This window comes from Typopeltis vanoorti, chromosome 8, assembly GCF_054136105.1.
Source record: "Typopeltis vanoorti isolate ZY-2024b chromosome 8, IOZ_Tvanoo_1.0, whole genome shotgun sequence".
Lineage (NCBI taxonomy): Eukaryota > Metazoa > Arthropoda > Arachnida > Uropygi > Thelyphonidae > Typopeltis > Typopeltis vanoorti.
Genome location: NC_143556.1, coordinates 107001901 through 107028602, shown reverse-complemented (window position 1 = coordinate 107028602; position 26702 = coordinate 107001901). Strand labels below are relative to the sequence as shown.

Sequence of the window (26702 nt, the reverse complement as noted above, 5' to 3'; positions counted from 1 at the left end):
CAATAATAGAAGACATGAACATGCGGTGCATCTAAAGCAATGTAAATAAATAAATAAAAAAAAAAACATCATCCATGAATAAAACAAGCCTGATATTAAACATCAGTAAGCGAAAGGATTTTAATTATTTTTCTTGTTGCCCATTACTTTCATTGCAGAGCAACAATTCTTAGTCCAGATTGTCCACGTTCCTCCAAAGAGTAAACTACCATGCGGTCCAGCTCGCCTTCATCTACAAGATCATTCGTTTTCTTTAGTAGCTGGGGTTCCTCCACGATTATTAGGCACGTGGCCTTTGAAAGAACTTCGTCGTTTTGGAGTGGTGGACGGAAAGTTCTGTTTCGAAGGAGGGTCAAGGTGTGGAAGAGGTAAGCGTGCTTTTTTTTTTTTTTTAACGATGTTTTGTTATAAAATCATATTACTGAAGAAAATCTTATGCTAGAGAATAATGAATAGATCAGTCACTAAATTAATTTGTTTAATCACAACCATAATGCATCATGTCTCATTACAATTCCTATGCTCTCATTAATCCAAGTCTATCATGCACTCATATATTTGTAAAGATTATTAACACTGAAATGAATTAATCGAAACCAGGGCATATTTTTCTTCTATAAGCGCAAGTGATTTTGCGAATCCAGCGATGGCCGACAAATACAGGGTGGTCGATATGACTCTAGAGTCTAGACCATTTCTTTTGTTAATAACTTCTGAATGTCTCTAGATATTGGCTCATTTTGTATAGACGCTAACACAAAGCATTTTAAAATGCAGAGCGCGCTGGCTTTCATTGCTAACATCGATTACTTAATGACCGTAACGATATATGAAAATGACTAAAATATGAAGTTATTTTGCAATTGATTACCAGTAATACAGTCCATTTCGTATTTCACCCAAGCCTTCGTTAGTAGCAAATACCGCTCCTTGTCGGAGTATTAAATATCACTCAATTTGTTTAGCCTATTGACCCAGCCATCTGTCTCCCCGCCCCCTTTACTTCCGTCCGGAACCACAGGAAATATCCTTCATTATGCTGTGATTATATCACATAAAGACCAATTCCAAAAGTACTTTCTAGAATGGACAAACATTCTCATTTCGAACCCTATTAATGTCTATACAATACCAAAAGAGAATCGCAACTGGAAGAACATTGGAGTAAAAGAAAGAAAGAGGGGGGGGGACGATAATGCTCGCTGATGACGTGCACAATTTTGAGTTCAAAATAAATTGAAAACATCGGAAAAACCCTTAGGGAGCATTCAACTCTATTCAACAATTCCTTGAGAAAACAGATGGAAGTAAAGTTTTAAATTAAATATGCATATACCCCCCCCCCCCTTATATTCTGTAACCGTCGGTGAGATGAAATCAGAATACGTTATGCTGCCTGCAAGCAGCAAATTCAAACTACCATGAAAATAAGTTAAGTTGGTAGGAAAAGAGCAAACTCTGATCATCAGATGATGATGAGAATAAACTGCGTTAAAGGGATTGGAACAAGGAACTGGTTGCTGTATTTGTGTGTGCGACGAAGCGTAAGAAGAGAAATGCCTCCGGCTATATTGCATTCAAAAGAAAAGCAGATTTTGAACTGGCGTACGCAGACACAATTAGCGACTGACACTTTACTTGGTCTTGCTTGCAGAAGTCTTTTTAAGCTCTGCAATTTTCCTTAATTAACAGAGATGACTCCTTCGTTTTTAATGAAAAGATTTAATTGGAAACATGCTCGAAACTTTGTAGACTGCTTTCTAATATGATACAAGCTGTTCTGGCGGAAGACTTTCAGTTTCCGAATAAACAGTTATTTTTGCGGTGCTTCAAACCATCTTTCGGCGACTTTCTGTTTAACAGAATACGAAATTAGCTTAATTTCTAAAAATCTTCCGTCAAGGTTTACATTGAATGACAACTACAACGGCGCTGTTGATATTTAAGGGCGTTGACCTTTCAATATGGCTCGGCGTGTGCGCACACTAATTGTATTTGTAATAGCGGAGTGACAAGGTAATTGTAGTTTATTTTGCCAGCCATATATCACTTTGCCAGACGTCTACCGGGTCTTTACGAGGAGAAAGCACAGCTGGACGTAATCCTCTGTGGCTTGATCGTTACAGTCGTGTTAGGGCATCTTTAAAAAGTCGCCGAGACCTTATATGATGATATCACAACTATTCGATTCGATATACAGACATTACAATTTGTTAAAGCTTGTATATCAGCATCCAAAATATTCAGTACGCTGATGTACTGTTAGTTATGCGTAACAAAAGTCTTTGCGAGGAACCCAGAGTGGTGAGTATGACCACGTTCACTTCTAGTCTGACTTTAATAGTTGAAGGCAGTACATTTATTATATTCAACCCAAATAATGCTCTGTGTGGTTTACTTTCCTTTATTTAGGAGAAGGCGTTCACGTTCTTTTAACCAATCAAGCCGAAGAACTCTCGCAAGCGATGGACTTGGCTTCTAAGGGAAAACTTCTTGGGAAACGTAAAGCCTTATCAAGGAAGAACTCAGGTAGGAAAAAACTAACATATGTAACGGCAGGTTAAAACTTGGGGGAGCGTAAAGTGCACTTGACAGCTATTTGATACGGTAGTTTGATTTATTTTTCTCGACACCGCACACTCTCTAGCGATATGACTTAAAATTTTAGGTGTAATCGGGTGGGTTGGTTCTTCAGCAGAAATTTGACTGTGCGATGGAATTTTCTAAATTTTTAGACGGAAAACACGTGCCTTATCGGTCATAACGTGCTTTAGTTTCAATAATTCCTTCCTGGCATCATTTATAATAACGTTAACGAAATTAAAAGTTGTCCAGGAGGATGTAATTAATGACAGCAACAGGATTAATTAATGGGTAAAGTTTTTGTGTGTGCCTTTGACCTTAACGGAAGTATCACATCCTTAGAGACCTTCTCTTCTTCCAGTCTTTGTTTTATTAGAAAGTTTCGAACTGAAATAGATATTTATGTGCTGCAATCGATGATGGAATGTGTTAGACGTGTTACACGAAATTAACTCCTCCCCCTTATTTGAATGAATTAAAATCTATCCAGTATCTTTATGTTCACCAAATCGAAAGAGCGAATGATTTGTGTATCAACTATAAGAATGGATACAGGGGCACTATGCTCCTGTATCATTCGAATTTCCTCTTTCCTTCATCTACTTTCCAGTGTTAATCCACTCTCGTATGGAGATGTCAGGAGTTTTCTGGAGAAGACAATCCTGCTTCTTCTTTCTGCAAATCAGAAGGAATATAACAGACATAATTCGTCTCGTAATGTTAGTTGCTTTTATTGTAATTCCTAAAGGACAAAAGTAAAAATGCTATTAAATTATTTGATTGATAAATGGTGTGATAAAGTAAACGTCCTTTTCGCTTAACTGATAGAAACACGAACTTTGAAGGACTCATCTTAATTATTGAAAAGTATTGCAACATCTGAAGTTGTTCTTTCTTTCTTTCTTTCTTTCTTTCTTTCATTTATACTTCATTACTTTGCCTTGTTTCTGTAAATTCTTGCAAATAAAAAGCATTTATTAAATTGATGTCTTCAAAACTGCGTTAAAATCCTTACAAATAATTTGGTATTTGCGCAGGCAGCGAGAGTGGTATGTTTTCAGAGAAGACACACTCGAGAGAAAGCCAATCGGTAGTCAGATAAATGGCTGCAAAGAGTCTGGTGTCAGCAGAATGATATGACTATCTAAGGGTGCGTGACAGACAAACAAATGAAGAACACGTGGAACATGTTCTCCCAGTGTATCGACTTCTGCAATCAGATGGGACCCGGGAAAGGTTTTAGCTCGAGGAAACACTTATAACGCACGGAAATCCTGGTCTGTCAGACTAAGGAAGACAAACCATGGACATCAGCAAAAGCTCCTTACCCCTAGAAATCGTAAATCATTCCCTAGGGGAATAGATCTACGAAAGAAAATGGCAACTCGTGAATTAATGCTGGGTCGATTTAATTGGGATTTTATCAGTTTAAAGAAATGAAACTTTGCTGACTGTTTTTTTATTTAAATGGGTAGAATAGCTGCTAAACAGATGTTTGCTGGAAATTAAACTACTTACTGATAATAAAAGTAGCAAGTGTTTTTCCATCGATTGAGCTGGATTAATATGCTATACTGGAGAAGAAATCGCTGCTTTGGCGGCATAAGCATCTAATCGTGAAGATATCACGATTTTGATATAAGAGGGCATCCAGAATAATCCACAGGTATTTGTTCTGTTTTATTTCTTGCGTACACCAGGATAATACACAGATTAAAAACCATTTTATTGTCAAGCATAACATAATAAGAAAAAAAATCATTAAGATATTCCAATGAAATTTTATTTATATTTAAGTTTTCCTTTCTGGCATAACTTCATGGTTTTTCAATTATTTTTCTCAGGTTAGTATATTATAATGGCTAAACACTCAATTTAATCTTAAAAATTATATAATAGCTAAACACTCAATTTAATCTTAAAAAGTAAAGTATAACTCTATTTTCTCATTATATAAAAAAGTATAACTCTATTTCCTCATTACATTAAATAAATAATCCTAAAAATTATAACTCTATTTCCTCATTACATTATTAAATAAATTTTTCTAATAATTTAAACTGAACTCCTGTTCAAATCCTGACATTGGTTGTTGACGATTTTGAAAATTTATCCTTATAGTCCTCATAAGGACTGGCTTAAAGGGGCGAAGCAAGAATGCTTTTCACCTTCCCCGTTATCTGTAGTGGACAGTGTTGGAATAAGGTGTTATTGAGCTATTAAAGCTCTGATCATGGCAGGAGGGTAATAGCAAAGCCTCAGTTAGGACTTCTTTGGCTACAGCATTGCCATCCATTACCCTCCAAGGGTATTAATCACCGCATCTCGCGGTCGATTCCATTTTGAAAATTTATTATAATAAAATTATATGGAACATTTTAAAGTGTATTAGAATATTTAAGAATATATTAGAATGTTTAAGAATATTTTAAACTACTTAAAAATTAAAACATTTATTTAGAATAAAAACTTCTTTAATATTCTTAAAATATTAGAATGTTTAAGAATATGGAACATTTTAAGGTGTATTAGAATGCTTAAAAATATTTTAAACTACTTAAAAATTAAAACCTTTTTTTTTTATATGGAACATTTTAAGGTGTATTAGAATGTTTAAGAATATTAGAAGGTTTAAGAATAAGAATATTATATAATGTTTAAGAATAAGAATATTATATAATTTTAAGAATATTTTAAACTACTTAACAATTAAAACATTTATATTTAGAATATAAACTTCTTTAATTTTCTTAAAATTTAGGATAAAAACTTTAAATTTTATGCAATTTTATACAATTTTATTTTAAGAAAATTAATTTTCTTAAAATAAAATTGCATAAAATAAAATAAAATTGTATAAAATATAAAAAAAAAATAATAAAATAAAATATAAAATAAATTAAAATAAAAATTATAAAATAAAATTTAAACTGAACTACTGTTCTTTAACTATTTAATCTTTCTCCCCATCTGTATCCATTTCTAATCTCTCTTTTCTCAATAAACAGTCCTGGAGTCCTCCAGTCGCCTGTCCATGCAGAATAAGTCCCACCATCGTGATTCAGACAAGTGCAGTACTGACTCTAGTCGACCGCTGCTTAGCTCAGGATCCGAAGGTAGCACTTGCGACGCTTGTTCGGAAATCCTTCGTCCATCTGACATTCTCACGACGGACGAGAGTTACGCCTCCAAGTCAACATGCAGGGTGCACTACCGCTGGCCTTCGTGCGCATCAGGACGTTGGGGACAGGGATCTATGACAACGTCAAGTGATGTCGAGAGTATGGACACTGTTTCTGTGACAATCAGTGATTTTAATGGACCCACCCACCCATCGGGGATAGGACGAGGAGGGGTGAATGGCCATGCACAAAGTTTGAACTGCCTGTGTGACACTCAACCGATGTGGTAAGTATTGTACTGCACACGGCTATCTTGCTCTCTCTCAGAGAGAGAGAGAGAGAGAGAGAAAATATTACATTTTATTGCAGTTATTATTCTAGTAGAAAATTTTAAAAATCACAAGTAAAATAAGTTTTATTAAATCTCTTGCTAGTGTTATTATTACTCTTTGTAATATATAAGGTACGTGATGTTTTTAAATTAAAAAAAAAAATAATGTTGTCCCGATTCTTTGACACAATTTTAATTTCTTATTAACTGATCAACTGTTAATCCATGAATTTTCTTATTGCAAACTGAGTGTTGGACATGAAGTTCATACCATAATGTTTGGTACTTTACAACCTTTGCGTTAAACAAGTAAACAGATAATTTCTTTATATAAAAATGTTTATTATTTTATGCTATTATTTAACTTGAAATCAATTTATCATTTTTAAATGTTCATTTGTGATTTTTCATTAATAAATTTAAAAATATTTCGCACACCAATTTTCTGTAATGAACTATTTTATTTATAAGATATTGATATGGAAACGTGAAATCAATGGTAGAGAAAAAAAATAATAAAAGTCCTTTTTAGGACTTCCAGGGTAACAAATGGCAATGTTGTAGCCAATGAAGTTTTAACTGAGGCTCGGCTATTGCCGTTACCCAGCCATGACTAGAGCTTTTAGCTCAATAACACTCCATCCACACAGATTCTCTTCATTCAGATGACGGTATAAAGAGTCAAGGACTCAGTCCATCGCCCAGTTCTTTTAAGAACTAAACGTGAAATCACTGAAGAAACCTATTGTTGTTCTTTATCAGCTACATTGGCGTATTTCGCGTGAAGTTTGAGATGAGAGAAATGAGACAATTAGGCCTAATTGCACCATTGCAGTCAGTAACTGATTGATATTTAATGAGTATGTTTATGCATAATTATATTAAAAGATTTGACCATTCATAGTGAAGAAATTTTATTTTTATAATGAATTTCTTGTAAATTATCATCGGAAAATAATTTGAGTAAAATGCACATGAAACTTTCAGGAGTACATTGGGGGATCGCAAATTTACTGATGTTTATAGCAAATGCTTCAAGAAGTCCACTGTTGTTTGACGAATGAAACAGTGAAGTTTGACTCCAACCCACAGCTAGGATTTTATTTATTTATATTTTTTCAGTCATCTTGCTATAATAAAACAAAGAAAATGAATATGAGTATTCCTTTTGAAACCAATGCAATTGTCTAGTCTGCTAATGCAAAAGAATTTTACCTTATTCAAATTTTCTAATCGCTCATGTAAAACAATAAATAAAAATATTTGACGGGGAAACCACTAGCATTAAAGATTAATTGATTTTTGTAATGTTTCTTGTCAGTTTGTATTTTATGTTTTGGAAGACGTTTTCCATAGATCCGTCCGGTATGGATTCTGTCACTTCGCCATCCCATACCTTTGCTTCACTGCCACTCTACTCCCCCGCATTGTCTCGTGACTCTTCTAGGAAGTAATGATCCATACCATTGGGGGAAGGGGCTGATTCATATCCACTTGCATATCCGTGGAGGAAATGATTCACACAGGAACTGCTTTTTATAGAAGACCTGCCGTAATAGAGTTTGAAACCTGTACAATACATTACCATACAGTATATGAATATTGTGGTTAGCCAAAGATTTAGATAATCTATGAATTCTGCCCAAGAGACCAAATGATTCTTTTCAAGTCACTCCAAATATAAAAGGATGGTGATGTCACATCGGATGATAAAATTATCCATCACCGAAATATTTGAAGTTATTGTAATTCTGCGAAATGTTTCAAATGCGCAAGCACAAAACATCCTTAAAATAATGCAAAACAAAAGATATGCATTACAGTACAAACATCTAACGAATGTTCAGACAACACGACCATACTTTTGTACTATCATTTACAAAAGTTCATACATCATTTATTAATACAAAAGATGCATTAACAATAATTATTTGATACAGAAACGGACGAGTTATGTGCAACCTACATATGGATATAAATTATTTATATATAATAATTATGAAGTACATTGGAACCGTTGCTTTTTACGGAATTGGTTTATTTGGATTCCTCAGGAGGACATTTTTAAAGAAAATGAAAGATAAAAAGACGAAATAAATAAATAAAAACAAAGCAGAAAAATATTCAATCATTCTAGACGACCGTTTTTACTCAGTTACTTCATGTTTTCTAATTATCCTAGGTTTTAATATTTCTTTTTTAATGCCTAGTTGAATAATTAATCAACATTCATGATTGTCGTTATAAATGTTTTTTTCCCCCTGCCCATTTTCTTTTAAGATAAATTCGTTTCTTTTCTTATATAGATTGGAAGAAGATTAAATATTTTCAGGACATGGAATGCAAACTGATTTTCTCTTTAATGTAATGATTTTTTTTTGTGAAAATATAACGGTTGACTTAACAACATAATGTTAGATTCTTTAACTAGCATTAGCCTCGATGCATTATAAATGATGTGCTTTTTTCTTTTAACTTCATTGTTAAGGATAATAAATATGTATATTCCCTCGGCTCAGTAGCATTGACTGAGTTGAAGAACGCAATTTTATTATCTACTTTATTATTAGATGTTACAATTTCTTCAACAGAAATCTTAGCATTAAGCATTGGAATATGGCTATTTCAGTTTAAGTCGAAATTCAAATTTCACCTGCTGCATACTGTATATAATAAGTAGACTGTACGTGGACATTTGTAAAATAATGCTGTATTAGGTATAGCTGTCGTAGCTAAAAGTTATAGTAACCTAATTCATCTCCATACCACTAACACACATATTAGTTTATGGATGCAATTCCTTTAAGTCAGCGATATTCCAGCGTGTGCAATTACCATTAATATTTATTTGAATTCTCTTTCTTTCTCATCTCGGAAGATTGATATCCCTTTCTTATTTTATTTTATTTTTTTTTCTTTTCCCCCCAGGACGTTCAGTCACTGCGGAAAGTGTGGCCGCCATTTCTATCCACGGGACAGCTTACATATCGCCGGAAGACAAAGGTCACTTTCACCTGAAGTGCGTACCACGGAAAGCGGCAGTTTCAGCCCCCAGTGGACCATGGATCTAATGGTGGTTTCTCCGTCAAACGAAGTAGCGGTCCATTCTCGTAAAGGGTCGGTGCGGCAAGTCATCAAGCCTCCATCAGACAGAACATCCCTCTGCTCTCAGAGTAGCCACAGCAGCGGGGGAAGCAGTAGCGGGTCCGAGTACTCCATACCCCGTAACTACTTAGAGTCGCTTTACGATCGTCCACGTACGGTGCATCAGATGAGCGGAGGGGCCGGCCACACTCCTTTGGGGATTGTTCCGACTAAAAGTGCCAACAAGCCAGTTCCAGGAGGTGAAAAACGGTTCAGTTCCGTAGCCCACGTAGAAAACGGCTCTTTACAGGAGCAGTGCACGTGCAACGAGACCAGCAACGGGTGGTCGCCGTCGGCCAATGACAGCCTCCCCGGAGTTCACGGGGGTTCGGGCACGTGCTCTTGTTGGAACAAAGTTTTGCCTTCTCAAAAGGAATCTGTCCCTCCCAGCAGCCGGAGCCCGAGTTCTGGCGGTTCGCCTTCGTCTTCTCCGAAGAAAATCCCTTATTATCTGGGAGCCGCAAGCAGAAGGGGTTCGTTTCACTACCCGCCTTGCACGTGCGGAAGAAATTCTAATCTCTACCCTCATTATGCCGTTCCAAGGAGCGCTTTGGCCCACGTGTACTTAAAGGTATGGATTCTCAAACCATTGGATGATTTTATTTACTTGTTTAGCAGTGAAGTGTATTGTCTTATCCATTAAGGCCGACTCTCTAGGTTCACAGTATCTTGGACACTTAACAAGAGAGCACGAAAACCCATCTTGAAACAACTTGCAGGACTTTCCGGAGCACAGGAAAGTCCAGAGTTGTGTTTTTTATCACTTTCGTCTCGGGCAGGTTCAGAGGGTGCAGTACTTGTGAATGATGTTGTCTGCTTAGTCTCATCTTCGTTTTTTATAGAAAAAACAACAGATGTTACAGTGACTTGATACACAAATATAAATAAAAAGATTCACACATTAATCAGGCATATGGTTGTAATTTTATTATCTCCTGAAGAACATTTCATAGCTTAAAAAAAAAAAAAGAACAAATTGTTACTGAGAAATCACGTTGTCTCCAACTTAGAAGCAGCTTCTGCCAGAATTTCAAAGAGGGAATCTACTCAAAATGTAGAACAATCACTTCAACCAAGTAGTTGCTTCTAAATTGCAGCCCACCTTCTAGTACTTAGCTCAGTTTTTTATTTTTATGAGATGTTCTTTTTTTTTGATTGCGATATAATTTACTTTCTAGAGCGAAATAGGCAAACCGATTGACACGTGCTGGTCAGTCATTTGGATGATGTGAGACCTGTGGAGATGTCCGAAGAGGCTGGACATATCGCCATTTATTGCACCCGTGCGAGATTTTTATGGTAGTAGCCGAAAACTGCCAATATTGTTGACTGGGCCAATGGTGGATGCCCACTTGTCATCGATGCTCGTGGTGAAGGCAAGTTGTTCCTTCGTGTGCAAGTCTATAGCCAAAAATCTGTGCGATGATTGACTGTGGAATTTAACTAGAGGATGAATGACGAACTATTAGAATGGGGGGGGGGGTTGATGGTGCAAAGTATTCGGTCTAAGTTGCATATTTGCTTTTTTTTTCTTTTCTTCTTCAGTCGCTTGTTATCGAATTCATCACCGTCAAAGACTTTTATCGATATGATTACTCGTGCAAAGTTTCGTGAAGTTTGTGCACGAGAACTCGAGGGTTTTGTGCAAATAACAATATTTTCCATTTTGAAGAACAGTTAAATGAAATTAATTTGTTGTTGGTATTTCTTTATAATTATTATTTTGAATTGAATTTTTATACTTTATTTTTACACATTCAGGGGCCAAATGTATTTTATTTCGTAATGGATAGAAGTAATTATCTCTGCATTCCGATAACACTTGTCCTTCGCTTGTCAGAACTCCACCAATCCCACTTTCGGGGGAGGGGGGGTACTTCAAATACTGAATGTCATCATTAGCCATCATAGCCTTGGAAAGCTCTTATGACCTTCATGTTAAAGTTAGTTAAGATCATATGATTATTACATCTGTTTATCATATTGTGAGGAAAATTAAAGCAATAATAAAAATAGTTTTAACTGAAGAAAAATGCATTTTAAATGTTTATTTAAAATAAAATGACAAACACGGATATTTAATAAGACAAGTAATCCCAATAGTATAATCAGCATGGAAATAATTTTTCGTTATCATTTATATTGTTCTTGACAATGTAACAGGACGTGTTGACGTAATTATGCTGATAGCTGGAACACTGACTGCTGTAGGACACGCAGACAAAAGCAGAAATCAGCGTTGTCATAGAAACATAACGTATTGTTTGTTAGTGAAAGAAAATGTTTTATAATATAACATAATTAAATAAAAAGTACATAATAGTAAGTAACCAACCAACAGGATTTAGACTTGCCGAGACTGGATTGATTCTTGCTTAATTTCTTCATCAGCTACAGGACAGAACTCAAACGATCGTAGAAAAGTATTGGTTTTTGGTATTGATTGCACTCAACGTTGTTTAAAAAACCACATCATTGTGTTTGTTTTTATTAATGTTGTTAATATGATATATTCTGAGATATTGATTTTCTTTAGGAGAAGTATCTTGCAACAAATAATTCCGAAGAAATTAACAAGGATCGCGTACATACAAATGGATCAGCTGGAGAGGAATACGATGTTCCAAAGAAAATTACGGTATTTATATGGAAATCTTATCTTAATATTTGAAGTTGAGGTAAAGTAATCCGTAGGTGGATTCATAATACGCAAACCAATATTTGCATTGGATCAATTTTTTTTTTTTAATTATTATTATTATTATTTTTACATTGTTTTATGGTAAACAAAGACAAAATTACAAAGAGGTATGTTTTGGATTCTTTCATTTAGGAAAATTTGTCCAGTGGGAACATAGGATGTCCACCTTCATCGGATCAGAACATACCACCCTGTCTGTGTCTCACTAAGGGGTCTGGCGTTAACGACCACAGTCACCAAGACCAGCTACAACCGGCTTGCACATGCCACAGGGTAATGCTGTGGGCAGGCAGTCTCGTGCCATGCTGGAGGAAGCCCATCTGTCAGGAGAGCATCTGGCATTGCGGACGAAGTTTTCTTCCTTCCCAGAATAAGTCGTCGAAAGCGTGGGTTCACTCGTCCGATGCGGTGTGTCGGGAACCACCCAAAACGGCGGAAGTGGCACTGGTGAACGGCAAGCCGACTCATACCATCCACAATGGGGAGTCTACCAATGGCGAAAAGGCAGGAGCAAACAAATCCGACAAGACGAGTCCCAATTACGTGAACCTTGACTTTTCCGATGCTTCGTCATCAAACAAAGAGCAGAGAAAGTCGGAGAACTCTCCGGTCAACTATGCAAATCTTCAGTTCGTTCAGACGTTGCCTTTCTACGAAAACGCGGACTGCGTCTTGTTGAGGCTCAGTGAATCGGAGAACGACGAACATGCCGACGAAACGAACTCTCAGAAGCCTCCGCTTCCGCCTCGTGGAAACAATACAAAACACCATTCGTCTCACTTGATGAAACTGTGCATCCCCGACGATCCGTTAAGACGAGGCGAAAAAGAAATGAACAGCGTGTACGAGCTGATGTCATTCCAAAGAACAGACATTAGAGGAATGGTGCCTGACGGAGACTACTTGGTGATGCAGCCTCTGTGCGTAGGGAAGCATGCAGCGCCATCTAGTGAAAACGAAAAGAATAACGAAAGCGGTTCTCAGAAAAGTGCACTCAACGACGCCAAAGATAAGCGACTGGAAGATGTAGAGGAAGAAGATGTGCCACTACCTTTACGCCCTTTTATGCCTTATCTTTTACCATGCCACGAGCGAAATGGCGTGCCTAACGGCGACATCACTGCTGTTGCTAATGGACAGTGCGTGTCTACGCTACAAAAGGGATCTCTTCTCAGGAAACATTACTTAATGTCGGAGGACACTCAAGGGAGGTCGGTGAGATCCAATTCTTTAGGCGATCTCAAGAAGAAGGTGCTAATGAGGAAACGATCCAGTTCCGTGGATGGCAAGAACAACATCGTCATTCACGACGGATCCGAGACCGAAGACTGCGTTCCGTCACCGTGCGACAGTCCGAAGTCGTCATCGGGCAGGAAAAATTCGTTTTTCTCTAAACTATCCTTGCGATCCAAAGAAAAGTCTATGAGTACGAACGAAATCACGCCCCCGTCGTCCGTTCCCTCGACTCCGAACAGGTCGCTGGAGAGCTTGAACAAAGTAATCTTCCACCGATCAGCGGACTGCTTGAAACTCAACGAGGAGTACATCTTTTCCGACGACGATATGCCCAAAGAACAAGACGGAAGCTCGTACACGTCGGCTTACGAATCCGCAAATTCTAGTCAGAATCCAAGCATCAAACGATCTTCAAGCGTTCCTTGTAAGTCTAATCGTAAGGACAGTCTGACGAGTCCGTCAGATTCCGGAGTGTCCACTAGTCTGCCCAGAAGCCTGAGGGTGGCGCTGTCTCCTATGAATTCCTGCCATATTGTTAGCATCCACAGTTCCCTCCCACGCAAATACAGTCTTGGTAGCCAGGAGACCTCTCCTCAGTCGGAAGGACAACCCAGTAGTCATGGCGACAGGATGAACTGTGATAGAGTACATCAAAGGAGTCAAAAGGTTTCTTCTCCAGGCGCTGTGTTGGGTGCGTATCATTTCCTTCTTCTTTTCATTAAGCCTAGCTTAAGACTGCCTTATTGCAATGCATTCACCGTAATCACTTTGTCTCAGCTTTATCAATTTCTGTAATCACATGGTTTTTGACCTCATCAGCCTGAAATTAATCGCTGGATAATGGGCGATCATTCCCGCGCGGCTACCAAATCTTGTATGGTGAAAACAGACTGATTTCCGTTTTAATCTTTCATCAAAATAAACACAAAAAATTCATTTTTTCTGATACTAAGCGATTTAGTTTGAAAATACTACAAACTCTTAGCGTTTTCGAATCGCCTAAATAATGAATTGCGCAATCAGATGACTGTGATAGTAAGTGTTACACAGAGCAGTTCCCTACTACAGCGAAAAACAGAAATCAGTCTACTCCTAAGGTAGAGAAAGTGTTGAGTTATCCTACATTTCAGCATAGCGAAGTTCCAGGCTTCTTCAAGATAGACAATGCAATATAACATTCCTTTTTGATACTTTTTTTTTTAAGTTCCTTTCTTTTGTTCTAGCCGGTTGAGTATCCCTGGGCATGTTGCGCTTCTTCAGCGCAAATTTAAAAATGTACAAAAAATTCAAAATATAAAAATGGGATTCGACTGTGGTTCAGGTTTTCGTAATCCAACGGAGGATGATCTGTTTGGATCCTATTGAGGATGAGAGATGAACAATTAGTCCAATTTAATTCTTCACTAACGACATCAGGTTTAATTTTTTACTAATTAAATGTTTTGTTTAATTTGTATCGTATACATTTAAATCATGATAGGGTTTGTTATTTAATTAAATATTTTTCCTTTGTCCTCATTTCTAATTGGTGGAATAATCACTCTTTCCTTAGATATGCCATGGACCAGTAGCAAGGTTTTATTCTCAGCTAAACAACCAATGAAAGCCTAGAACACATTTTGTTAAGCCTGCTAACTAACAGACATATACATGCCTCAGAAGTTCAGGTGTATTTTCGTAAGTTCAGCTAAACGAAAATATTTTTTGGGACAGCTTGAAAACACCACATGAAATGTTTTATTCTGAATGGCTTGGAAACACCACATTTCATGTTTGAGCAAAGATGATTGAGCACTATCAAATGGTTTGTGTCGTTAATAAAAGTGCTACCGTAGGAGATCTTATTGATTATCCCTTTCCTTTTAACTTCTAGAAAATTGGTTAATACGCTTTGAACCCTTATCTCGTCATGAAATTCAACGAGGTTGAGACAGCCAGACTGACTGTCTTTAGAAAATTCCAGACGGATCGTAAAAGCCTTAAATGCTTCCTATGACTCCTCTGTTGTAAGATGTGCGTTCTCAGAAAGCAAGACTGTATACTCCGTAATAAAGTCGTTTGACGATGCATGCGTCAACTGGACATCCTTTTGTTTTGACCATTAAGCGAACTAGAATGCCCGCCTGGAGCCATTACTTTTAACCACAACACCGACTCAATTTCCGAATGTTCGTTAAATGGCTCATCGTTCATGTTTGCTGTGTTTTACTCGCTCGTAATGAGGACAGTACGGATCTGTTGTGAGCTTTCTGTTTACGCTTCTGTCGAGACTTAGTTTAGCTGACGACACGAAGGTGTAACCGACAAAATGTAAACTATTAAATAATTTAATTTTACTTCGTTAGATCTAAAAGAAAAAAGGAAGCATCATAATACTTGATATTCATGAAGGCTAGAGAAGTGATCAGTGAACTGAATCATAAATCAGGATAGGGGAAATAAATATGCATAAATTAAAAGATAAATTTCATTAAACTTGCTTTACTTCTCCTGTATAAGGCTTACAACTTTCTGCAGAATTAAAATCTGACCGAAATAGTAAACATATCAGCTCTATTATCGAGTTTCCAATTTTGCACACAGATGGCAGCACTATGCTGCTCACTTCAAAATGGCGTCCAGTTTATAACAAGAATGTGCAAAGCGAAAGTCGAAATGCAAAAAAGTATCCAACTCTTCCATTCTGCATTGATTAACCTAGTAGACAGATATAAATGACTGAAAGGTGTTTTCTTCCAGAATACCAAATTGCCATCCTGTACGAATTGCTTGTTTCTGTGTCGCTCTTAGACGTTCCGACTTAAACATAAGGCCACTCAGATTCCTGAACAACTAATTTGCTTTTTGCACGCCAAGGACATTTTATTTTAGCACTTTTGAGCTAGAGAAAAGCTGGAATGTCCGTATCTTCTGTATTTCAGTGTACCGGAGAACTGACGCCAGCTGCTGGTCGCTTGTGGTTAAATGTTTATTTCGATGCTTGAAAGCATTGACAAGGTGCTTTGTTTAATTTTCAGAATGGATAGCGAAATACCGGATTCAAAACACGCGTAGTGTTTTTCAGGAGTCTGAGCAGTTCCTTCCACTTCAGGCTTGAAGAAGAATAAATTTCAATCAACAGTAATCTTCCCTTAGCCTCGTATAATAAAATTCAAATTCATACAAAGATCTGGATACGAAGACATTTATCAACAACCGCGCCTTATCTTCGTTACATTTTGGTCAAAGGAAAAAAAATTCGCACTAGAGACACAGCGGCCTCCATATTCGCCGGGCAGAAGTCTGATGCCATTGATTGAAATTGAACGAATTGACAACCGTAAAACGAATTTCGATAAATTTATGAACAGTTTCAGAATCGGCGAACAAAGCAAGTTGACGCAGAAAGAATTTGTTTAGGAGATAAGACGCCGATGCCATCAATTCGTGTATATTTTTAACAACCATGTGTTCACCATGCTACAGTCTTAAGGTTCTAGTCTCACTTATTCATATCATTTTACTTTTCGTGCACTTATTTATTTACTTTGCATGCATTCATGTACAGATTTTATCAGCCTTAACAGAAATGCACACGAGTGCCAGAGCAACATGGCATAAACAACTCAGAAAATAAAAAATTAAATTCATTAATTTGTCTATATAGAAATATATTTTAATATATGCATATTAGGAGAACTTGTATGGTGTAATGGCTGGAAGCGATTTAATGTTGCATTTATGATGTGTACTCCTTAACGTAGAGGAAAACTCTACGCATGTTATTTGAATGTCACATTCACACGAAAAAATTATTCCATAAATGTTAGGTTCATGCTGTCATCATGAGTAAATGAAATGCTTTTATATTAAATGGACGATATGAAAGCGTGTTTTTTTTTTTTTTTTTTGATTAGTCTGTCGTTAAGAAAATGACTGAGAAATACGACATTTCTTTGTACGTGGTTTGATTTTGGGTTAAGTTCAAGTGTCAACTACTGGCAATAAGGAAACTAAGACTATGGGCCCTCGTTATGCAAATCGAATGCGTATTCTTTAAAAAAAAAAAAAAAAAAATCTTGAGCTGTCGTATGAGATTCTCCAAGTCCGGTCAAATGCGAAGACCTTTTAAACATTCTTCTTATGTTATATGGGATATACGTTTGAAAGACTTCGGTTCAAACCGAGGTCTTTTAAACCCATAGGGTGCCGTCTTTCTATTCAATGCGTTATGATATGTCAGCGTGAAGAGCTATGTCGAAGCCTTGTAATATTTATCCGTTACTTATTTAGGAAGTGACCGCCTTCTATGATTGCCCTTTGGATATCCGCTCGATAATAAATCTTACCATCCGGTGATTTCCACAGCTCTTCCTCGAACTTTTCGGAATATTTCTCCTTCAAAAACTCCAATTGCAAATGTAGTTAAATTAGCTTTGGAGAGTATATTTTTTTTGTTATATAATTACTCAGTTTTTTTTTCCTTTGTATTTTGTCAAAAAATGCTTCAACTGTATGATAATTTGAAAGCAACGGGAAAAAATATTTTGTTGGTAAATGGTTTAGTTAAGAATTGGACATTCAAAACTACAAGGTGTCCCAAAATTCACGCAAGATTTAAATTTAGCGCCATTTGTGCGGTAAAGTGTTGCCAACGAGAAAAAAAAAAAAGACAGCGTGACAGCTGACAGTTCAGGGTTATTAAAAATGGAGCGCTACACGAAAGAACAACGCATTTTCATTGTTGAGCAATATTTTAAAAATAATGAAGGTTTGGCAACTACAGTTCGCAATTTTCATACAAAATATGGTCGGAATAGTGATTTAATTTCATCAACTGTGAAAAGATTAATTAAAAAATTCAAGAAAACTGGATCAATTAGTGATCTTATACACTCTGGCCGTCCTTCAACAAGTCGTTCAACAGAAAACATCGAAGCAGTTCGTGAGAGTGTTGCTGAGAGTCCAGGAACATCAATTCGGCACCGTGGTCTTGAATTGGGCATTTCGAGAAGCTCTCTACAGCGTATTCTCACGAAAGATTTGCATCTTTATGCTCACAAAGTTCAATTGACTCAAGAACTGAAGCCTATTGACCACACACCGCGAAGAGAGTTCGTTGAATGGATTATGGAACAACAACAAGTGGATGCTTATTTTTCGAACAAAATCATCTTCAGCGATGAGGCTCATTTTCATCTTGATGGCTTCGTTAATTGACAAAATTGTCGCATTTGGGGTTCAGAAAATCCACGAGTGATTGTTGAGAAACAAATGCATCCACAACGTGTCACTGTTTTGGTGCGGATTTTGGGCTGGAGGCATCATCGGTCCATTTTTCTTCGAAAATGCGGCTGGTAAGGTTAATGTTACAGTTAATGGTGCTCGCTATCGCGATATGATAATCCAGTTTTTTGCGCCTAAATTGCAAGATATGGATGTGGACGACATGTGGTTTCAACAAGACGGTGCCACATGCTATACAGCCCGAGAAACAATTCAATTACTGCATGAGTCATTTCCTGGTCGTAATTTCCCGTTTTGGTGATCAGAATTGGCCGCTCAGATCATGTGACTTAACGCCGTTGGACTTTTTTCTTTGGGGTTTTTTGAAGTCTAAGGTTTATGTCAACAAGCCCACGACCACCCACGCCTTGAAGGAGGAAATTGAGCGCTGTATCAACGAAATTCAGCCACATTTATGCAAAACGGTCATGGAAAATTTCGACAAAAGAGTGCGTATGTGCCAGCAAAGCCGTGGAGGCCATTTAGCCGATATGCTATTCCATGCATAACCCTATACTGTATACTTTATGAATCAATAAGAACTTACAATTTTTAATTAAAAACCTGTGTTTTCTATCAAAATTACTTCTTGCGTGAATTTTGGGACACCCTGTATATCGAACTGCTGAAACAACCTTTTATTCACAAAAATGAATTTACGAAATGGCCGACATATTTCAGGTTTTGTGTTTTCCAGCAATTACAGACGCTTTTTACACAAGCACGCGGTTATGTGTTTAACGTGTGATTTACAATCAGAATGACTGATATTTGATTTAATCACTTCAAACCCAATCAGCCTCTCGTTACTCTACTATAATAAAGTGAAGTTTCCTGGCGGTAAAATAAATTAATAATCTCGCACAACCAAATATATTCGCAATAACGTGATTCAAGGGAAGAAACACATTATTACAATGCAGCATTATTTTCGCTCTGCGGTCGTATGTAATACTAGAATTTCCACTTCGTGATACCGCGGTATTAATCACGCCACACAGATATACAATGGCGCTGCCATTTCCAGCTACCGCGCAAGTGACATTATGGCTGAACTGGAACGCGTGACAAACGTGCTTATCAACATGTCACGCGCACCAGTACACGAGAACCTTTACGCGAGGCAGCGCGAGTTAACTTGCAGCTCACGATTTCTGCTCGGTGACCACAGATTGCTAAGTTGTTTCTACTACCGACGTCACAATAGAAGGATTTCAATGGCTTGCATTAGGCCAGTCTAAATTTAAACTGCGACTGTCACTGTATTTAGCGATAGGCAGTAATTTGTACTGACAAAATGATTCAAGTCCTCATTGTCTACGACTCCAATTACAACAGTGATACTAGAGGAAGCGTTTATATTGAAATCACAACCATACGTTGAATTCGTGGCACTGGAGGTAGGATATTGTGATGCTCTCATCACCAAGTGGGCTGAATGTGCAGAATTATATTATATAATTAAGCATAAAGAAATTAACTGAAGAACAGCATATTAAAACGGACATTTTCAAATGTTTAAAATAAAAGTCAGTAATTGTCCTAATATTTAATTGCAGTTTAATCAATGTTAACTTATAACGTTCAGATATTTGTTCCATATATTATTTTCTCGCTGTTTATTTTTCAGAGGACATTTTTTTCGCTCTCTCAAGTAAGTCCTCAAAGCAGATTAGGTTGAGAGGGTGTCTTAGCTTGGAGTGACATTTGATCTGTGGTCGTTCTATTTTGCTGGTGCCAGCTGTGAATTTACTTGGATTCATAGTAATCACTAGCAAAAAAGAACAAGAAATTTTTACTGCCAGTATAGTATACTGCAATTTTAAAATTCAGCGCAGCTTCACCTACAAATTAGCATGGTGGTTATTACATTTGAATGATTTTCTTGATAGATATCTAAGTGAAAATGTTGGCTGAGTGGTCAGCGTATCCGCTCTCCAGTCAAAAGGTCGTGGGTTCGAATCCCGCCGTGGGCATGATTGTGTGTGAAAATGCTAGTGGTGGTAGTCGACGGCCTTCTTGTAGATAAGGAAGGTAGTTGCAATTTGGTGGAGACGGAGAGCTGTAGAGTAGGTGCACCTCCCTCGCTGAGTCGTTGGACTCTCTGGAGGTATCACGTAATAATAAAATCCGAAGGTGTGTATCACTCAATTATGAAGTTTCTTTGAAAATATTCATGTACATACAGTACATGAAACGTACTTATTATTATTTAATACCACAATCGAAATAATCGACTACACTTCTGGAATCGGCAACGCTGAAGAAAAAAAAAAAAGCGAGGAAAATGCATTTAATGGCATTGCAGTATTTAGATGTGTTGTTTCTACATGCTCAGATCTATTCTACTATAAAGTAGAATTTTATAGCAGAATAGATCCAAGTATTCTATTATAAAATTGCAAACTCTGGGTTGAATATACACACATGCAATCGTTGTTTTCAAATTACCTACGTTAATATATTTTTAATTATCCTAAAAGAAGATAAACGTGGTCCTCTTAAAATAAGTTGAGTCATTCTCTTTTCCAGATGATGCGATTTATATGACAGCTTTAATTCATTTCTGGAAGTCATTCGCACCAATTAAAGATTGCATTGAAATTCCCAGCCTTCATTTCTCTTATAATTATCTGATGCGTCTTAATCTGTCTCTTCTTGTTTTTCGCTGTCTGCTTATCTGATAAGAAATAAACGAAAACGGATTCTGTGAGAATAAATCTTCCAATGGATAACGATCGGGCACGTGTAGTTAGAAGAACAGCTTATGATTGGGGCACCATCACTGACGAGACGATACGTTTGCTACGTAACCCATCCGAAGTCATTTATTGCCAGATATTTATGGCACGCAGTGTGTCTTCATTAATCCTGGCTGATTGGATCGACCCTTGGTAATGTCAAAGAGCAACTAATGATGTAGAGAACCAAAAGTAGTTCAGGTCCCCTCATCTGCAAAGAACTATCAAATATTTATTATAGTTAAGATTAGTTAATATCGAAAACAACCAATTTCAGAAATTTGTAATTTTTTTTATTACTCCTATTATAATTTGATAATTCCTTACCTAATATTTTAATTGCAAAGTATATTTTTCAATATTTCAGCAATGCTATGAAGCAACAACAGAGAAAGGAAAATGCTTAGATAATGTAATTTTATCATTCTTCTTTCCTTTTTAGATCTACGGCGATGCCAACATCCTGTTACATCTCCCGAACGCCTCCTTCTCTTAGATTCCAAAAGTACTACAAGTAGCTCTTCATCTTCTGATATGAGTGACTACATAGAAACATTGTCTCTCTGTTCTCGGAGTAGCAGCAGTAGTGGTAGTAGCTGCGATTGCATCAGGGCCTACGAACTGTGTAGCGGGGCCCCAAAAGGTCCCATAGCCTGTAGTTACGTGCTACGACCTCGTACGGGAAAAGAATATGAAATTGTTGATCGCATTGCACTCCAGCAGGGAAATGATCTTAACTTAGATATAAGACGAGATGCTAGTCCACTTCATCTCAATATTAAGCCCTTAAACGATGTTGAGTCGACGTGCGGCGTCGTGTGCAAAAAGAGTAACTTGACGAAGCACACCGCTCCCGGATGCGTGTTAGTGAGCAGTTCTGCAATCAGAAACAATTTTCCTTCTTCCAGTCACTTTCAGCCTTTGAATAAATCTAAGGACCTCAACTACCTCCAAGTGGACCCTTACGATCCTGACACCGAAAATCCTTCCGTCAGTTCAGGGGCAGTACAGTATGCAGTGATTGACGTAGTTGCTACAGTAGCAGCCAAAAAACTAAGTTCGGAGCGAGCTCAGGAAAGAAGGGCTAACATGGAATTGAGCGACACCTCGAGTTCTTCTCCAGATGACAGTACTAAATGACCTCTTGTTGCACACACCAAGAAAAATAATCAATGAACCAATCAAGAAGTTCCACGTGCCACAGCATCCCCTCGATGATGTGCATGACAACAGAAGGGAGTCAATTCTTTTCCCTCTTACTCAAGGAGCTTAGAATCAAGACGCAATGTTTGACCCTCCCGGAGTCATGGCGAAGAGCTTTGTTACTTATAGACTAATGGGACCAAGTGAAGGGTTGTCACGTGTTTAAACTCAAAGATCATCTCTACTGCTCAGTACAACTGTTCAGTCTCGTAACTTTATTTTTAAGATGACTTCTTTTTTTACCTAGTTAGATAAAATAGAGCCAAATTACTTACTTGGACAATTGTGTGGGAAACTTTAGATTGTTTTTACGTACTTTTGAATGCAACGATAGTCATACCACTTATTTTTGCAGATCTTCTCTAAGCACACTTTTTAGATTTTTCTAAGTGAGCATAAGTTTCTATAAATTTCAGTAAGGATTCGTGTTTTACCTATACATTTTTGCTGAAAAAAAAAGATGATCAAATTTTTAACGTAGTCTGATCCGTTGAGTAGTTTTTTTAATACAAACACCTTAATTGACTGGAGATGGATTTCTCCTGAATGTATTGAATGTGTTACCCCCCCCCTTTCCAATACAACATCGTTATAGTAAGTAGCTCATAACCTTCTTTTTTAATGGTTAAGTTAACCCAAGGAAAGGCTGAGGTGGTGATCGATGCTATTATCACATAAAAATTACTGTGGTTAATAAAGACAGGCTATGCTTTGATACCGAAGCGTTTGCACCCAACAAAAAATTTGTCATACGAATACAATTAGCTAAAAATCTGTCTTGAATTATTGGAGCGATTTTATATGACCGTCACATATCAGTATTTGAAGAGAGAAAACCACTGTGTCAACTATTTAGAACTCTTATGCATGTTTAAAAACATCACACATCAAAATACTGACTGTTTAGACACGGTTGAAGGTGTTCTGTGTAGGTGAACATATGGCAGTGTCAATACACAATCAGTTTACTCTGTAAATTTCACATATCAACTGTAAAATAGCTTCTGGATAACGAAGTATGTTAAAGTATTCATCGCATTGAAACTACAGATTAACCACCTGCTAAAATTAGTACTATTTAATGACAGAGTCAAACTTCGTTACTATAAATGAAGTGAGACGGGCATTTTTTTGTTTTTTTGTTTAAATTAAACAGGAGTCTGTAGTACGGTATTTAACTACTGTTTTCAGCGCACAGAATAACTCACAATTATGGTTCAGTATATGAAGATTAATATCATCTCCCAAACAGTAGTAGGGCTAATCATACTATTTATCATATGCACGTCAGTTTAACCAAGTTTGGCTCTATATTCATTTTTCTTTTATATTATACGCCGCAAAATTGTTTACAAGCATGGTTACTTCGATTCTATATAATTAATATCTCCTAAATTAATTCAAATGCTGCTATCAGTAAAGGGAAAGTTTTTTTTATTTTCCCAATTAATTTGGCGAGCAGATTTTCGATATGCTGATACAATCATGGCCATATGTAATTATGTGGCGCTGTTTCTTGCTGTTATAATGTATATTGTTGCCGCATAAATATCAGAAAGAAATACATTATCACTGTTAAGTGGAAATATGCCATCATTTGAATCTTGAAGAAATTATATATCCAAGAAATTTGTCTTGCTGTGTATATATGAGCACTATTCTATATGCCTCTGTAAGTACTCATGGGGTAAATATATGTTGGTTTATACAGATGATATGGAAGGAAAAAGAAAGAGGTATTTAATGTAGATAGGCAATGTAAACAAAGAGTTATTATTATTTTTTTTTTTTTTAACAGTGACAATTTTTATTATAGGATAATATTTTCATTGTTCCACATAGCGAATGTTTTTTTTCTTTCTAATTTCGACTGCTACTCTATTTCACTTTGCCAGTTTCCCTAAACGGAGATTAAATCTACACAATTTAAAAATTTCGCTTCTGTAAGTGAAAATTCACCTCTAAAGAAGACGCCATTGTTTCTTTATAATTCATGTAAAGGAGGAAAACTGTAATTGTTCTCGCATAAAATCGCAATTTTCTTTATAACAATTCGATGAATTTCATTCCCTATCCTCATCAATACTAATTAGAATAGAAACGGGTATATACTGGCTTAGGTACAGACTATTCATAAGAACTTCACTAGAATAAAAAGCATATCAATCAAAAAAGATTCATTCAGAAATATTCTTTCTTTTAAAAAAAATTAACATTTCTCAGTATATTTTGTGGAGCGTATATAAAATGTCCATTGCTCTTTTATGAACTATATATATATATATATATATATATACCACATACACACATCCTTTTCGACAATCTTGAGTTGTCAATAGATATCTTTTTTCGCTAAAAATGCAATACTGCACTGAAAGAAACGTTCAAACATATCTTATACATATCTCAGCGCGTTTTAAAGTAATTTGTTACTAAGTAACAGATAACGCGCTGAAATACAATTTTCTTCCTGCCTTTCAGGACGTGCGTCACGTGAGCAACAGTGAAAATGAAAACACGCGAATATCTGAGTGCTTTGTTTGGCGAGCTGTTCTGAAACGTTTTCAACTGTTTCAAAGTTGATTGGTCTATAATAACAAACTAGTATGTGAAATTTGCATTTTGGAAATCTTACGAATAAGCTTGTAATGGCGATCTGCTATAATTAGTTCTGTAATTAATTTATAGACTGTTAAGATATCGGCTTGAAATTGTACCCGTGTCGCCATCTGTCGGAAATGTAAGAAAACCGTATTCATTTATAAGTTGTATTTCAATTAAGATATTGAACACTTTTTTAAAAATTAAAAAGATGCCAACACTGCGACATAAAACAACTTTAAGATTTTACACTTGTATTAAATAAAACAAAGTAATATTAATGCTGTCAACTCTAAATATATATAAAACGCCAACATTTACTTCATCCTTTGTACATAAATGTATTGAATAAAACACATCACCTCCTCTACTAAAATATGAATCCAATGCAGCCAAAAGTTCCTAGTTATAAAATAGCCTGTATTTTCATATAATGTTGACGTAAAATGCATACTGACTAGGAATACTGCCAAAATAAAAGTATAACGTAATGTTAAAACTCTTAAGACATTTCCTCACTGTGTCCTAGTTGCATTTTCTCTTAAAATGACTTATCCAAATTATCAGAAAAATATGTAGTGATACAAACAATGTTATAAACAATATAAAAGTGAAAATTACGCTACAATCTTACCTGTACAATGTTGTACAAAAAAGGTTTCTATGTAGAATGTATCATGTTCTGTATTTCGATAGCACCACGGCCTATTTGTATGTCTTGGTTGTCCTACTGTGTCATAATTGTAGACCGAATATGTACATAAAAATTAATAAATACGTGTTCCCGTAGAAATAGTGTTTTGAATGTAATCTGTAGAAAGGACATATCGATTACCTCCTTCAACACACATTGATTACGGCTGATACTGAAGTGAACAATAATGAATTAAATGCATGATAAGCTCACGTTATATTAAGATTTGTGTAATTTAATAGAGGAAACATTAAGATGAATGTGGTAAAGAGAAGACTTTGGAGATTCTGCTGAAAGGATCTTATAGTTATTGCTCAAGATGCGCCTTCATTTCTTCCTTATGGTCATGTTAGTATGTTCTGAAACTCACTTCAATAAACCAAAATTTCAGCACTTTGCGCATGTGCAGAATATCTCGGCAAGGGAAGAAATATAGATGGCACCTCGATAATCCTTCTAGTAGACTGTCGTCAATTTTCCCATCCTCTTTCAACCAACAAATTTACAAACAGATTTGGAAATAAGTTGACGACGTGGAAACAGACCACTGGTTGATTAAATGTCCACAGGATTTAAATTTTCATAAGACTGGTAAAAGTATGAGGTATGAAACTAAATTGTGGTGTGTGATGGGGGGGGGGAAGGACATTGTGCGGATTTTTTTTTTTTTTTTTTTTTGGTAACTGGTCTGGTTTGCAGGTTGGAAATATAAAAAAAAAAAATCAAGATTACGATAGAAATTCCTCCCACCTCCGTAAAAACTGGGAAAAAAATAAACGTTTTTGAATCCTATCCAAAAGACAGTCGATACCTCAGCGAAAGGTAAAGACATTGTTAGCGGTGATTGGAGTTTACGAAGAAAAGAAACTAGTAGAGGGAAAGGACTCTACAAGCTTCGAAACAAGAATAATAAACGTTTATTTAAAAAACCGAGGATATATTTTATTAAACAACTACGTATTCTTCAGTTATATTGGGTATCCTTGTAGCGTTTTTTTTTTTTTTTTTTTTTTTTTTTGGCGGCAGGAGGAGGAACCGTCAATATTAGTCACCACTCGTCCGTTGAAACAGAATGTTTGTT

At 36.4% G+C, this 26702-nt stretch overlaps 1 protein-coding gene across 1 annotated transcript in view; it reads left to right on the top strand.

Annotated features, from left to right (window-relative positions):
• The window catches only part of LOC150104254 (uncharacterized), a 151304-nt gene extending 125598 nt beyond the window's left edge, over positions 1 to 25706 (top strand). Inside the window, exons 4-10 of the mRNA XM_090396258.1 lie at positions 159 to 368; positions 2413 to 2529; positions 5592 to 5991; positions 8965 to 9751; positions 11717 to 11818; positions 12014 to 13808; positions 21566 to 25706. Coding sequence (XP_090252384.1) covers positions 159 to 368; positions 2413 to 2529; positions 5592 to 5991; positions 8965 to 9751; positions 11717 to 11818; positions 12014 to 13808; positions 21566 to 22263 — 4109 coding nt within the window. The 3' untranslated portion in view covers positions 22264 to 25706. The remainder of the gene's footprint in view (positions 1 to 158; positions 369 to 2412; positions 2530 to 5591; positions 5992 to 8964; positions 9752 to 11716; positions 11819 to 12013; positions 13809 to 21565) is intronic.
• Positions 25707 to 26702: the final 996 nt, after the last annotated feature.